Source organism: Aphis gossypii, chromosome 1 (assembly GCF_020184175.1).
Source record: "Aphis gossypii isolate Hap1 chromosome 1, ASM2018417v2, whole genome shotgun sequence".
NCBI classification, from domain to species: Eukaryota; Metazoa; Arthropoda; class Insecta; order Hemiptera; family Aphididae; genus Aphis; species Aphis gossypii.
This window is the reverse complement of record NC_065530.1, coordinates 58835682-58850654: the sequence shown is the minus strand read 5'-3', so window position 1 is coordinate 58850654 and position 14973 is coordinate 58835682. Positions and strand designations below refer to the sequence as shown.

General features: G+C 28.7%; 2 protein-coding genes across 3 annotated transcripts in view; one reads left to right on the top strand and one right to left on the bottom strand.

Moving 5' to 3' along the window:
* LOC114128534 (myotubularin-related protein 10) overlaps positions 1-3349 on the bottom strand; it is a 28395-nt gene extending 25046 nt beyond the window's left edge. The window contains exon 1 of the mRNA XM_050198030.1: positions 3345-3349. The gene's annotated coding sequence lies outside the window, so the exon portion shown is untranslated. The remainder of the gene's footprint in view (positions 1-3344) is intronic.
* A 7320-nt stretch (positions 3350-10669) lies between these two features.
* LOC114128537 (cysteine sulfinic acid decarboxylase) lies at positions 10670-14551 on the top strand. Of its 2 annotated transcripts, none has more exons than XM_027993064.2 (8): positions 10670-10834; positions 10927-11378; positions 11610-11844; positions 12257-12476; positions 13161-13308; positions 13405-13633; positions 13753-13947; positions 14098-14551. In XM_027993064.2, the coding sequence occupies exons 2-8, from the start codon at positions 10954-10956 to the stop codon at positions 14269-14271; spliced, it is 1626 nt and encodes a 541-aa protein (XP_027848865.2). In that variant the 5' UTR covers positions 10670-10834; positions 10927-10953; the 3' UTR covers positions 14272-14551. The 2 variants fall into 2 exon arrangements, with proteins under 2 accessions (XP_027848865.2, XP_027848866.2); XM_027993065.2 differs by having other exon boundaries at positions 10677-10834; positions 10907-11378.
* The last annotated feature ends 422 nt before the right edge of the window (positions 14552-14973 follow it).

Below are 14973 nucleotides of genomic sequence, written 5' to 3'. Positions count from 1 at the left end.
AGTATTGCAGCTGCAGGTTTATAAATTATTATTTTCCTTTGCTCGAAATTTTTACTTTCGATTATATTTGTAATCTATCTTCCGTTTAGTTTATTTATATGATTATCATTCATCGATAAATATTGATTATTGTAAATTTTTTTATGAACTCCCCCAACATTTTTTTTGTGTGCGTGCCTGTTTATTGCTGATGCATGAGCGCCCATAGGTAACATTTTAGGGGGGGGGGGGTCAAAATAAAAAAATTCTCAAATGAAAGATAATAATAATATTATCGTAATATTAATTAAGCTACAAGTTCCATAATATTTTTTGTCCTGCAGTCCAAGGGGGGAAATCTTGCCCCCTCTGCAATTGGCTGGCGTCCATGTGCTGATGCAATATTATTTAAATATATTTAATATTATCATTTGTTTTTATGTCTGAGGATTTAATTAATTACATTTTAAATTGATGGAATAGTAAATTACTTAAACGAAAAGAAAATGTTTTATTTTGTTTATTTATTATTATAATTTGTAACATTTTTTTTCGTATAATAAATATTAGTTTGAATATATTTTTATGTTTTTAAATTTATTTCATTTTATTTCTTGTTTTTGAACGGTATATGTTTTATTGTATTGATAAAATAACATATGAGAAAGGGGTCTAGGCCCTAGGGGATGTAGAACCATTTTTTTCAACGTCTTCTCGAATTCTGACCTACTGCATAGTCATGCATTGTCGCTGAATACACTAAATACAGCTATATTAATGCAATGTAGGTATGTAAAATATAAATATATGATTTTAACTTGTCCTAGTCATATATCAAGATTTAAATTCAATGTTATAAAATGTCAATAATGTATGTTTTAGCTGTTTTAGTTATTAAATTAATAATGAAGTCAAATTTCGTCACCATTTCCGGCTGAACATGATTGTTGTTTGTTGATAATGAAATTTGCGTTAAATTTCATGAGCAAAACGTTGTTTAAGTGGTAGTCAATTAAAAAAATCCTATCTTTATTCTATCGTTGTTGAAACACTATAATTAATAACACGATAATTAATCTGTTTTGTAACTCGTACAGTAGTCTTCCATACTTGTTTAATAAAATCATTTTAAATGTTATTAAATCATTTATTCACATTTATAACTCTTAATTCTTATAGTTCAGTAAACAATAAACGTTTTATTCAAATTTTTATGGCAATACATTTTTTAATTAAGTAGGTAGGTAGGGTTATACCTATATGGCTAAATATTATGTTAATGAATACTGAATATTAATTAATTATAGCCTATAGGTACTATGAATCTGCTTCAGCTACTGTGTATAGGTTATATTGTGGGGGTATATTTTGAATATATCTTTATTCTGTAAAAAAAATTTCAGATTGTTTATAATATTAAATAATTTTTAATTGAAATCAATTTTAAGTTTTAACTAAGTATATAATATTATAGATCCATGATGAATTTTATCCAATAAAATGTTTTGCTTTTAGGTAGGCATATATTATATTGTATGGCGGTCACATATTCGCAATGAATAAATGATATATTATGTAGCGATACCTATTGTGTAAAACTAAATAATATCATAAAGAATAATAGACGTATTTTTTTGGGCATCTGTAGACTGTAGTACAATTTTTTAAAGAAAAACACCATCTGTTATAAGATGTTGAATTATAAAATAAAAGTGTCAAAATAACAGTTTTAGCGTCTCTACGAAAGCGAACAACACGATCGAATTGTTTTCATTATTTTTACCTGACAGTATTTTTAGTTCGATCATAGTCGAAACTCCACAGTAATGGCGCATTCATCTTGACAAGTCCTCCACAGCAGATGTGCGTTTTTATATTATTATTTTCACCGAGTCTTTTGTGCGTTTGTATGTACGTATACAGGATGATTCATCAAGCTTGCTTACCTCCTGTTTTTACACAATAATGCTATTATTCAAAATCAGATTTTTAATATAACTAAAGAACATATTTTAATACTGTTGAGATATTTTATACTATTTAAGGAGAGTTCTACGGAGAATCTCCATTGGTTAGGTTAGGTAATTTAGTTAGGAGATACAAATTTCTGGTTTTTAAATGAAAACCCACCTTTTCTACTGTAAATTATTTAGCAAATAAATTTCTGAAAAATTATAAGTACCAAAATCAAAATTTGAACGAGTAGATTTAGAGATATTGAACTTTGTATAAGTATAATGTCATATAATATAATAAAAGTATAATAGGTCCATGATAATGGATTTGTAATATATTATATGGAGGCTACACCCACTATACGATGATTTAAAAATGTTGGTAAGTTATATAAATTTACTAACACTTATAAAATCATAAAAATGGTTTAAGAATACCTAATAAATACTAGGTACAACAATAACATTACATTTATTTTATACTTTTGGAAAAACTATTTTTAAGGATGATTATTATCCTTATTAAAAACATTTTAAGTATTGAGAAATTACTTGTTCGAATTTTTAATTTGGTACCTATACGAGTATAACAATTTTGAAAAAAAATTATTCCCTAAATAATTTACAGTAAAAAATAGTGGTTCTCATTAAAAAAAAAAAAACAGAAGTTTAAGCATCATGAACACTTTTTAAGCAATAGTCAAGTGGCGTGGCAAAAGGAGTTAATTGAGAGGCAGACGCCACTGAATTTTTTAAAAGGTGGTGGATTAGTAATGAGTAATAATTCAGTTTTTACTATAGTATTTTAATAGTTATTAATACGATAGGCAGATAAAAATATTACAAAAATGTTTCTACCATATTTCTAGGTGGGTGAAATTTTATCGATCTGCCTCTGAATAATTTCAAGTTCATCAGACTACCGAGAAGTACCTACCTATACAATAATTAATCTTAAAAATGTTAAAATGTGATCTTTAAAGTTTAAATATAATTAAAAATTTAAAAATACTAAAAATTAGAATTTGAATAAATTCTTTATTGATTGGAGAATCACCCTGTATAAGTATTACCCATGAGCATAATATAACTAACGGAAATATGGAAGTATTCACTATTCGAAGATGTTTTAAACCTGGGGACGAGGACCAATATTAAAACTGCTGTCCATATTATAACGTATAATATATATAATATAATTTATAAATATACGCTATATGCATTTAATACTAGCATTACGTTTACTTAAAATATATAAAAGACGAGTCTCGCGTGCAGTGTATATTATATATAAATATATTTACCCTTATTCGTCTTACGGAGTATTACTTCTCTTGAGGCGGAATTAAATGGCAGATGTACGCACGGAACCGTTATACAAAAAACCCACGCACACACGTAAGATCTCACCTGTTCGTCATATATTTATGTAATATACACAATACAATATATATATATTATACATACGTGTACACATAATATCGTATATTATAATATATATTTATATATATGTATACATATGATGCACGGTCCGCGTGTTACGGGAAACACGAAATTTGTTCCCACGCATTTGCACCCCTTTCTGATTGCGCTGTGCTTGTGCGTATGACGCGTGCATTTACAAAATCCTTCCGGTGAGACGATTCAATTTCGGCCGTTTATAAGAAAATTGAACGTACCCATTGGAACCGACATAAATTGTTAGTATACATAAGTAAATAATTTTGTAATAAAGTCTCGCGTTTTGTGCTATCAAAGAGATAGTGTCATGTGCGTCCTGCACTTTTTATTTGTATAATATACCTACTGATAAACGCCAAAAATGCACATAAATCATAAAATGTTAATAAATAGTTATATTTACTTAATGTTCTCAACTAATAATGACTAAAATATAATATATATATATACTATACATATATCGTTAATACTTGATTTAAAACAAAAATATAATAGGTAAATTATTATAATATATTATGTATGTTGTATATATTATAATGTTAATGCAGGTTATTGGTTTTTAATAATACACTAATATATACCATATTAGAAATTAAATAATAGTGAAAAATGTTTAAAGCGGAATCGTATGAGACCAACTTTTTAAAGATTAAATTTAAGCACTTATTTTTTCCAAAAAAATAAATCACGAAGTGTTTTTTTATTATTGCTGCTATTTTTTCTTAAGTACCTAGATATGTTATTTGATTGAAGATATTTATTTTGCTGAGCAAAATTATAGTTAACTGATGTACCTAAATTTTTAATTTGAATTAATGCGTCTTTGTATATTTTTATCGATGTGACCTCTTCGTGCAGTAACTCTTCTTCGTCATCAGATGAATTGTTTTCAGTCATTTTTGTACCTAAACCTTTTAACCTAACCTATCATATAAAATGAATGATGGAAGTAAAAAAAAAAATATGATAATAATTAATTTGGTTGGGTGTTAAATCATTACAATACATAATTGCCTGATTCGTAGAAGCTAGTTTTGTTGTATAAGAATTGAGTTTTTGTTTTATTTTATAGAATCATATAATCATTAATCGTTAAGTTATCATACTATGATAGTAAAAACTGGAAGCTAATAATAAAAAAGGATAATAACTATATTGTACCTGCACATATTGTAAATAAATACATAATTCAATTTGAATAAAATAATCATCTACTGTATTTTAGATAATTCAATAATCTTTACAGGAAATTCTCATAAAATGATTTCGTAGAATTAAATTTATTGTATTACTAAGTAAGTAATGATGAAAAAATAAATTTAAAAATGTTAATTAATAATTAGATGCATTTTAATATTATTCTTTATTACCATAAAATACATTATATACATATACTATAAAGTACAGTTCTTGAATTCAACATTTTGTTGTTAAAAATTAAAATTAAGAATTCTATAACTAAAGTTGAAAAAAAAATTAGATAATTTGCATGCATAATATACAGAAAATCTAGTTCCATCTTTCCAAAGTATCTGAATACCTACCTGTTATTTGTTTATTCATGAGTACATAGCATGGGCGTTCTCACGGGGGGAAATAGGGGATAGATCTCCTCCAAGGTTCTTTATTTTTTTACATATTAGTAATATAGGTTTTGTCTACTTTTAGTGCCCTTACGGCTTATTATGTAACCATTTTTTTCATCCCCCTCCATTGAAATATCCTGAGAACGCCTTTGGTACATAGCATATATATTATGTTACTAATATTTACAATGTAGCTTAATAATTTAAAGTTCTAAAATAAAATTTTTTTTGAAGACACACCTGTTAATTATAGGTAACATTGGTAACAACTGTAACAACTAATATATAATAAGCTTGATAGTTGATAATATTTTAGTTATAATTATAGTATATATAAATTAATGGTTATTTGCTTTCAAGTTCGCAGACAATAAAACATGTTATGTATTTTATGGTCATTTATTTAATTTAATTTAATTGTATAATTTTCATTTGTTTACCTTTAGTCTTTACACACGTCATACTGTCTCCAATATACTGAGTTTTATTGTAGTATTATAAGCTATAACATTATAACAGTGCCATTCGCTTAAATTGTCTAGAAAACATTATGTGCCAACTGCCTAGTATTAAATTTCGTTTACATGTTTTTTGTCATATTAAGACCTTTAAAGTACAACTTACCTCTGTGTTTTCACAAAAGATCCACCATTTATATTTTTATCTAATTAACTATGATAGGTACCAATTCAATAATATAATAATTCATTATACAATATGCAACGGCTTTACTATTAATACTATTAGTACCATTTATGTTTTATGTAAATTATAATCATTATTATTTTTTAAATTGCTAATTTTTGAGTTGTGTACCTACCCCGCACATATATTTAGACCACAAAATGTCATCGAAGAATTAATATAATAATAATAAAAAAAAAATATATAACATAATGTATTAATAATTTAATATACATAATACATTATATTATATATATTTAAGTAGGTATAGGTACATATTATTTTTGTTGTATAGATTTTGTTCATATACGGCTTATACCTAGTATCTAAATTTTTTAATATATAATATATATTGTGCATGTAAATATAAAATAATGAAAAAGAAAAGTGTTATATCGGCACACTCTTACTATCTTGTGCACAATAACGCAATTAAAAAATAGTTATATATTTTGTATGTAATCTTTATGTTCAATATACATTTAAATCCACAAATAAAACAACTAAATACGTGTTTTTTTTTTTTTTTGGATAAAATATTTTTCAATAGGTAATTTGATTTTTATGTAATAGGTTTAATGGTATACTTACATGATCAGTGTGATCAGAAAATTCGTTGAAAAATAAAACGTTGACTTACAAAATAATTTGTGTTACGTGAAGTAGGTAGTAAAGTATAGGATTAACTAGCAGATACAGCAATAATTAGTACCTAAGTAAGAGAAATTTTAAGCTTTTTAACTTATTCAAACTATAAGGTCTTAAAATATCATTACAAAATTATCAACTGTTTCTATTTAAATAATTTCAAATTGTAAAGTAAATTGCTAAGTACTTAGCTATGCTCCATTGTTAGGAGTTAGAACATTTAACAATGAGAACATTGGAACTAATACATAAATATGACTGAGTGTCTGAGTAGCTGAATGAGTGAGTGGTATTTACTAAATAGTTAATAGTATCGATATATATATACAATGTATTCTAGTATTTTCAGTTATAAACAATATAGCTAATAAGTATTCTATATAGCTTTATCAATTCATATTAATCGATATTATTTATACAACTGAGTTTTAAAACCGGTTGTCTGATCTTTGATCTCTTATAATTTATGCTTTATTTTAAAATGTTTTAACTTCACTTGGATTTTAGTTAGGTATTACTCAATAGTTATTATACTAACTATTGAAAATACATATATATCTATAAAATTTAAAAAAATACTTAAATTTTACTTAAATTAAATCTAAACATTGAGAACTTTATGTTATATATTGTATTTCTCAAATAGTAATATACTAGAATTTAGAATATGCGTATACAGCTTGTAAATACAATGTCATTATGGGGCCGCCAATAATTTTGTTATTAAGGGGCAGCCACATCAACATTTATTTTTTCTGTCTATCTCATAATATAGTCAATATAGGAACAAAGATATTCCGTATTTTTACGATTATGACTCTCTGGTTCAGTTTAGAATAAAAGCACCATTATATATTTTATAAAGAAAAATATTTCGTGTGTATTGACAGGATAGATTTTTAATATTTAGGTACATTTTTTATAAATACTTATTAGCATGATTTAAAATAATTTCGATTATTTTGAACCATTAATAACATATTCAAAAATGTAAATATTAAAAATTTATTTACTCAATGCACAGAAAATATTCTTCTTTATAAAATATATAATAGGTGCCTTTGCCTTAAATTGAACCAGAGAGTCGTAATCATAGAATTACGGATTATCTTTGTTCCTTATTATGTCCCCGAATAGACAGAGAAAACAAATGTTGGTGTGGCCGCGGCCCCTTAATAACACCTTAACACTATTATTTAATACTACTAATGGATATTACTGATAGTGATAAAAATTTAAGTAACTAACTGTTAATTTATTATGTAAATAATGGAAAGTAGAATATTTATTATACCAAGATTTTATAAAACAATAAATAAATAAAATAGAAGAGATGTATTATTAATACCTATGTTTATTGTTTATATTAAATATTTTAATAATTTTTTTAAATTAGAATTGGTACGAAAGTTGCTTTATGGAAAAAGAAATAATTTAAAGCCAGAAATCAATTTTATAACCTTCGTTCCCAAGGTTGACTTCACCAGAAATAAAACTAAGCTATCCAAAATACGTTAAATAAAGTGAAAATAATAAAAAAAAATAATATACTCTATGTATAATTTTTTTAAATCCTTTTATCTCGTTATTGTTAAGGTTGAAATAAAGAATATGTTTATTGGTTTATACATTTTTTTTTAGTACTTTCATTTATACAGAGTTAAGCATGATGAATTAAAAATTGAACGGATGTCGTAATAAAAATGTTTTTAATAAATTTCTGAAAAAAAAATAAAATGTTAAAATTGCAAAAATGTTGAGTTCTTAGTTAAACCAAATAAAACATTGAACTTTGAATAAAGCTATAGAATTGTTATTTAAATGCAAAATATAATACTATTAACAAAAATAAATTGATACAAAACTTATTTTTATGCTCCAGTCAGCTGAGTGACCTACCAAAATTGAAATATGTGCCATAATAAATCTCGGTCAAGGACCAAGGCAAATTAAGAGATGTAAGGGACTACATGGGGATCACGGTTCCGATTTTTTCTTAGACATTTTATCTGATCTTGAATTTTTTACTTTTTAAGACAGATGGTTTTACATTTAGTTACTTTATATTAAATTTAATGTAATTAGTATTCATGTATAATAAATTTAATTTTAAATGAGAATACACACAAATGCATTCTTAAAATTGACTTTTTTCAATTTAATCAAAAATCAAAAATCATATAGGTAAGTAATTGAAAAGAAATACAAAACTTTAAAAATATTTAAACCTTGAATGTTTACGTTCATACACATTTTGAATTTTTAATATATATTATTCATATTATATAAATCTCCAGTAACTATTGTGAACGTCCTTGACCTGTGATTCTTACTTGTCTTAAGTACGATGAGTGACTACTAATTATAAATCAATTTACTTTTGTTTTGAATTGTATATTATATTTTTTTATTTAATAATTAAGTAATTTACTTACATAGTATTTATAGTGTATACATTTTGTTTGTTTTGTTTATCATCTTTGAAATATTTACATTAATTTATATCTCACTAGTCACTACAATAATTGAATAGGTATTCAAAACTGAAATACCGGTAGATTGAAACTAAATTATAAAGAAAATCTACAGTGTCCTTGAGAATGTTAATAATAAAAAATCTTACTAAAATAATAATTAGGTAATCTATAGTCTATACACATTAATTAACTGTGCTAAACGATATGACATTTTAGGTTCACAATATATAAACATTGATGAATACTATGTGATCGTCATGCCCATAATAGTGTAATACTGTGATATTACAAAACACGTGTGTCAATATAATGTTGATAGATAATTTTGTATTCTGAGTGTATTAATTGATTGTCGGATACGATGGAGTTATCAAAGAGTTGTATAGGTATCCACAACATAACGATTTGTTTTCTGTCCACATCACAGTCTCGCGTGTGCTATCACGGAACAAATAACAATGCACCGCGATTCATACACTCACGTCCTTTATTCGGCGTTCTGTTTCATTTTTTTTCACATACATCTCTGCGGAATAAATAATTAATTTTGACACAGGTACATTAAAACCATGTAAAAACCTGTCTCCTTTGAATTGAAAACTATAGTAGGAAGGCTGCGGGCATGTAGGCTAATTATTAAGATCGAGGGTCAGATTGCCAAGACGGCACCTGTAGTATATGTCCCACATTCGCTGGATTCTCTAACGACATACAGTATAATACAATAATGCTACTACTTAATATATATTGATACTTGCCATTACTACAATTACTATTACTACGTCCACTATGTATAATATATATAAAATACTCGTAATAAATCTACCGCTGGGTTCGATACAAGGACGGTGCTGTATAATATATACATAGTAGTGTAGAGAGTACCTATACTACCTATATATATCGTCTAAACAGCCGGTTAGATAAATATAACAAATAACAATATGATATTATGTCTTATGGCGATAATTAAAAAGGGTGTATCAAAAATTACCATTAATACTTATATATACCTGAGTGAATAATAACATTAGGAAATCTGCACTACCAAAACTATATAACTACTTATATCAGGAAATCTGATATACACATATATATGTATATACGAGTTACTGCAACACGTCTTGTTGACTTACCACCATTATTTCTAAGTTGTATTGTAGAACTATTTTATAATAATAGTGTATCTATATATAAACAAAACTGGGTGGTACATTTACACGAAGAGATATCTTAAAATCGCACAATAATCATTCGGGCTAGAAGCCATATGACTTCATTATGTTTAAAACTTTGGGTCTAAAATTTACAAAATACAAGTTATATCATCACGACCCATCGCACTGTTGACTTGATGTCATTCGTACTTGGATTTAATCGCACTCACGCATTGCTTGCGCTAAGTATCGTGGCATAACTCAAGTTAATCCGTAACGTTTTCAGGCACATTCAACGATAGGTACCTACGTATTTTGTAGTACATCTACCTCGGTAAGTGGTTGGGAACCGTCTACGATCTGCGCATTATTTGAAGTGAATAAATTAAAATTATATAACAATTAATAATATTATACATATATATATATATATACCTCCTGTCTACCTATTATAATATTATGGTAGTGCGGTAAAAACAAAAACCGCGGACAGAACTTAAACGACCGCACAATTATAAATCCGTTCGGCACAGCCATCGGTCTTAATTAGTTTTGATTAAACCTATTATATTATTATTAGTTATGTGATGTTGCTATATTATTATACGCATAAAATCCATTCGGCCGTCAGGAGCAGGCGGGGAAGAGATTTTCAAAATCAAACTCACCGCGCTCGTTTATTAACCTTCACCGTCGCGCGAACCGTATAAAAGCACCGCCGTCGACCGTGCACCGGTTCAGTATAGTCATTACTCAGAGGTACCGTCACAACGGCACTTCATCCGCAGAGTGTTTGCAGCGTGCAATTGCAGCGGCATAACAGCAGCATTTAACGACGCACTCCAAAGCGATCGTATTTCGGCCGAGCGTAGCCGAAAAATAAACAGGTACACAAAATATTATTATTATCATCGTTTTCTATATATTATGCGGTCATCGACTATAATCAAACATCAAAGATAAAACTTTTATTTTACAGTGTTATTTTATCACACAACACTTCATCATGCCTATTGTCATGCCAGTCGCATCGGCACCCACAGATTACGCGACCGCGCGCCCGGTCGAGTTAATGGTGACCGCGTCCGGGGTGCAGGTTGTCCAGGACGAAAATCCTGGCGGCAAAGGTCCGTCTCTGGAGTCGCTGTCGGCAGCAGTGTGCGGATACCGTAGCGCGCCAAACGCGGCCGACCACGAAGCGTTCATTCGGGACGCGGTACGTCTAATGCTCGAGCAGGCGGTATTCCGGGGAACAGATCGTCGGCGCCCTGTGCTCAACTGGAAGAGCCCGGAAGAGCTGCAGGCTGCATTCGACTTCACGCTGGATCGTTCACCCACCACTCACGGCCACTTGTTGCACTTGATCGAGGACACCATACAGCACAGCGTCAAGACCGGACATCCGTATTTCATTAATCAACTGTTCTCCAGGTGAGTACACGTTTTATAGACGTAGTTAGAGCCAAACATAAGAGAATAATGGATGACGGATGTTAGGTGATCTTAAGTACCCTAAGCATTTATTATACGTTTTTTTGTATGTAATATTTTTTTATTAGAATTTATTTTTAAAACATTATTATTATGTGGAGATACTGAGATATATATTTAATATTTCAGACGTGATTAAAGACGAAATTATATTTAAATTATTGTTTGTAGCGTCGACCCTTACGGTTTGATCGGCCAGTGGCTGACCGATGCGCTAAACCCGAGCGTGTACACGTTTGAAGTGGCGCCTGTCATGACCATTATGGAGGAAACGGTCTTAACAGAAATGAGGAAGTTCTTGGGATATCCCGATGGCAAGGGCGACGGTATATTTTGTCCAGGTGGTTCGATAGCCAACGGCTACGCGATTAACTGTGCCAGGTTTTTCGCTTTTCCCGAGGTCAAGGTAGGTCACAATATAAGTTTGGGCTATTACTGTAATATAAAGTTTATACTTTGCGAAGACAACACAAAATTACTTCTTATATTATATACATCCATAATATTGAGTAAAATCGTTTAGTCAAAATTATCTTAGTGTAACTAACTTACTTAACTCTCAATTACTTTTATAAGTCATATTATTGCTCTTTGATTTGTACATGACGACGAAGGTTTGATAAAATGAACTCTCGTCGTCAATTGTATGGTTTTATTAATGGATCCATTCATATTCAACAACAATATAATAAAAAAAATCCTAAAGTATAATTTTAAACATAATTTTTCACTTATCAAAGTTGTAAGATACTAAAAAAACATTTTGCTATATTATTGTCAATTGTTTTAAATTGTTATATAATAAAATATGTTAATAGACAAAAGGGATGCATGGATTGCCAAGGTTAGTAGTGTATACGTCAGTCGATGCGCATTATTCTATCAAAAAACTATGTGCGTTCGAGGGAATCGGTTCAGATAATTTGTATTTAATCAACACAGATGCCAAGGGAAAAATGGATGTGGGTCATTTACGACAGCAAATTCAACGAACATTGGAAGAAAAGGCTATTCCTATTATGGTGTCTGCTACTGCAGGTAAGTCTGGAGAGTTTAATTTTTTTCAATCACACTTAATCATAGTACCATTAACGAAATATTGAAATAATTGTATTATTACATTTAGGTATCTAAATATATAAATTATAAATACTTATATAATATATAGGTTATAGGTACGTTGTGATTTAACGACCATTATAATATTCAAGCATATTATAGAAAATCAAAATAATACTAGTCATACAACTTAAATAATTTTATAACCAAAGTTATGTATTGCAATCGTAATTCGTAATAACTAATAATGGACCTATAATTTTTATATGATTTTATTTTATATTAATATAAAATATGCTATTATTACATTGAATAATCAGTTATATCAAAGTGAAAACATTAATAATACAAACATTTAGAAACTAAAAACAATTTTAATAATAAATGTTTTATTGAGTTTTTAAGTCTTGTTTCCTAACGTATAATTTCAATTGGAATAAAACAATTTATTTGAAAAAAAAAGTGAAAGTAACGGCTAACCTAACCTCGAACCTTTTAGTATATATTTATTAATAATAGTAATTAATAGGCTATAATTCTGAAAATCCCGTTCATCATTTGTACCGAGAAATAGTTAATGGTCATTGACATCGAATTATATACTTTCTCGGTAATGAGGAATAGCAAATTATAATATTATGTATTACGAATAAAAAATTACAGGTACAACAGTCCTGGGGGCGTTTGATCCTATAGCGGAAATAGCCGACGTTTGCCATGAATACGGAATATGGTTACACGTTGACGCGGCTTGGGGAGGCGGAGCTTTAATGTCTAAAAAACACAAGCACCTGTTGACTGGAATCGACAGGTATCTATAATAAAATAAGAATAAACAAACGCATCATAAATTTAATATTGTTGAAATTAAATCGAGCGATTAATTGTTGTTCCTTATCTTCCGCAGAGCCGATTCAGTCACCTGGAACCCTCACAAAATGCTCACTGCACCACAGCAGTGTTCAACATTTTTGACCAAACACAAAAATGTGCTGACCGAAAGTAATTCTTCTTGCGCTCAATATCTGTTCCAAAAAGACAAGTTCTATGATACGACGTACGACACCGGCGATAAGCACATACAGTGCGGCCGTCGAGCGGACGTGTTCAAATTTTGGTTCATGTGGAAAGCGAAGGTATGTTCTAAAATTTGGTGATCGAATTTGGATATCCTCACAAAAAAATTGCTTTACCACCCACCATAATAATAGTTATTCAACAATATTGATCTGTTTTTTTCTTTTTTACTACACAGGGAACGGACGGACTAGAAGCGCACGTCGATGAAAACTTTGACAACGCCAAATATTTCACCGAGATGATACGGAATAGACCGGGTTTCAAATTGGTACTAGAAGAACCAGAGTACACGAACATTACGTTTTGGTATATACCACCAAGCCTGCGTGGACGTCAGAATGAACCGGATTTCAAAAATAAATTACATAAGGTATGTATATTATGATATTCGAGGGTAAAAACAAAAGATAGAATGGATCGGTTATTCGATTATTTTAACGGTATTAATTTTACTTAAAATTTTATATAATGTAACCATAAGCAAATTATTACTATTTACCTACTCCATTGATGATTACAGGTGGCGCCTAAAATTAAAGAAAGGATGATGAAGGAAGGAACGATGATGATCACGTACCAGCCAGTAAACGATTTGCCGAATTTCTTCAGACTTGTGCTTCAAAATTCGTCGTTAGACCAAGCTGATATGGATTATTTCGTAAACGAAATTGAACGGCTGGGTTCGGATTTGTAATTTTTCGTTGTTAGTTCCTGATATAGATTTTTAATATATTATATTTTTCACGTGCTATATGTTGTTTACACACAAGTGCGATAGGTATACTAAATTATATTATAATTATATTGTTGTATTTTTATCAAATATGTAAGCTCCGGCGCAAAGACAAGGGAGTTTACTATCATTAGTGTTATAATCAATATAAAAATGTTACCGATTATAATTTATAATTTATAATTTATATGCATTGTATATTGATATACTTGATCGTAATATATATTTATTTAACTTTGTAGTTTTATTTTGTATTTACTTTTCATTTAACAGTGGGGTTTACTCTTAAAAAGATACATACCTATCATCTCTGGTAGAATATAAGACGGGAAGTGTACATTGCACTTTTTCCAAGGTCTTTCATTCACCTAATCAATAAAAAAACAACAACAACAAATACTACAATCAAGGTCAGTAATTTCTCTTTTATTTATAAAGGAAGTAAAATTAGCTATTCATTTAGTATTTAAGATTTTAAATAATTTAAATTTAAATTTAAAAAAAATAATTATTAAAACTATTATTTATCTGGAATAAACGAGTGTTAAATATACGACAATTTTTAATAACTAGAAAAGTGATAAATCATACATATTAATTAATATTTTTTCATCAGTGTTTACATTTAGGTACGAACAAAAACTGAAATAAACAAAAAACAAA

Coding starts and splice junctions, on each gene's coding strand:
- LOC114128537 (XM_027993064.2), top strand. CDS start 10,954: ATGCCTATTGTCATGCCAGTCGCATCGGCACCCACAGATTACGCGACC. Junction 13,634..13,752: donor GGTTCATGTGGAAAGCGAAG/GTATGTTCTAAA, acceptor TTTACTACACAG/GGAACGGACGGACTAGAAGC. Junction 13,948..14,097: donor TCAAAAATAAATTACATAAG/GTATGTATATTA, acceptor TGATGATTACAG/GTGGCGCCTAAAATTAAAGA.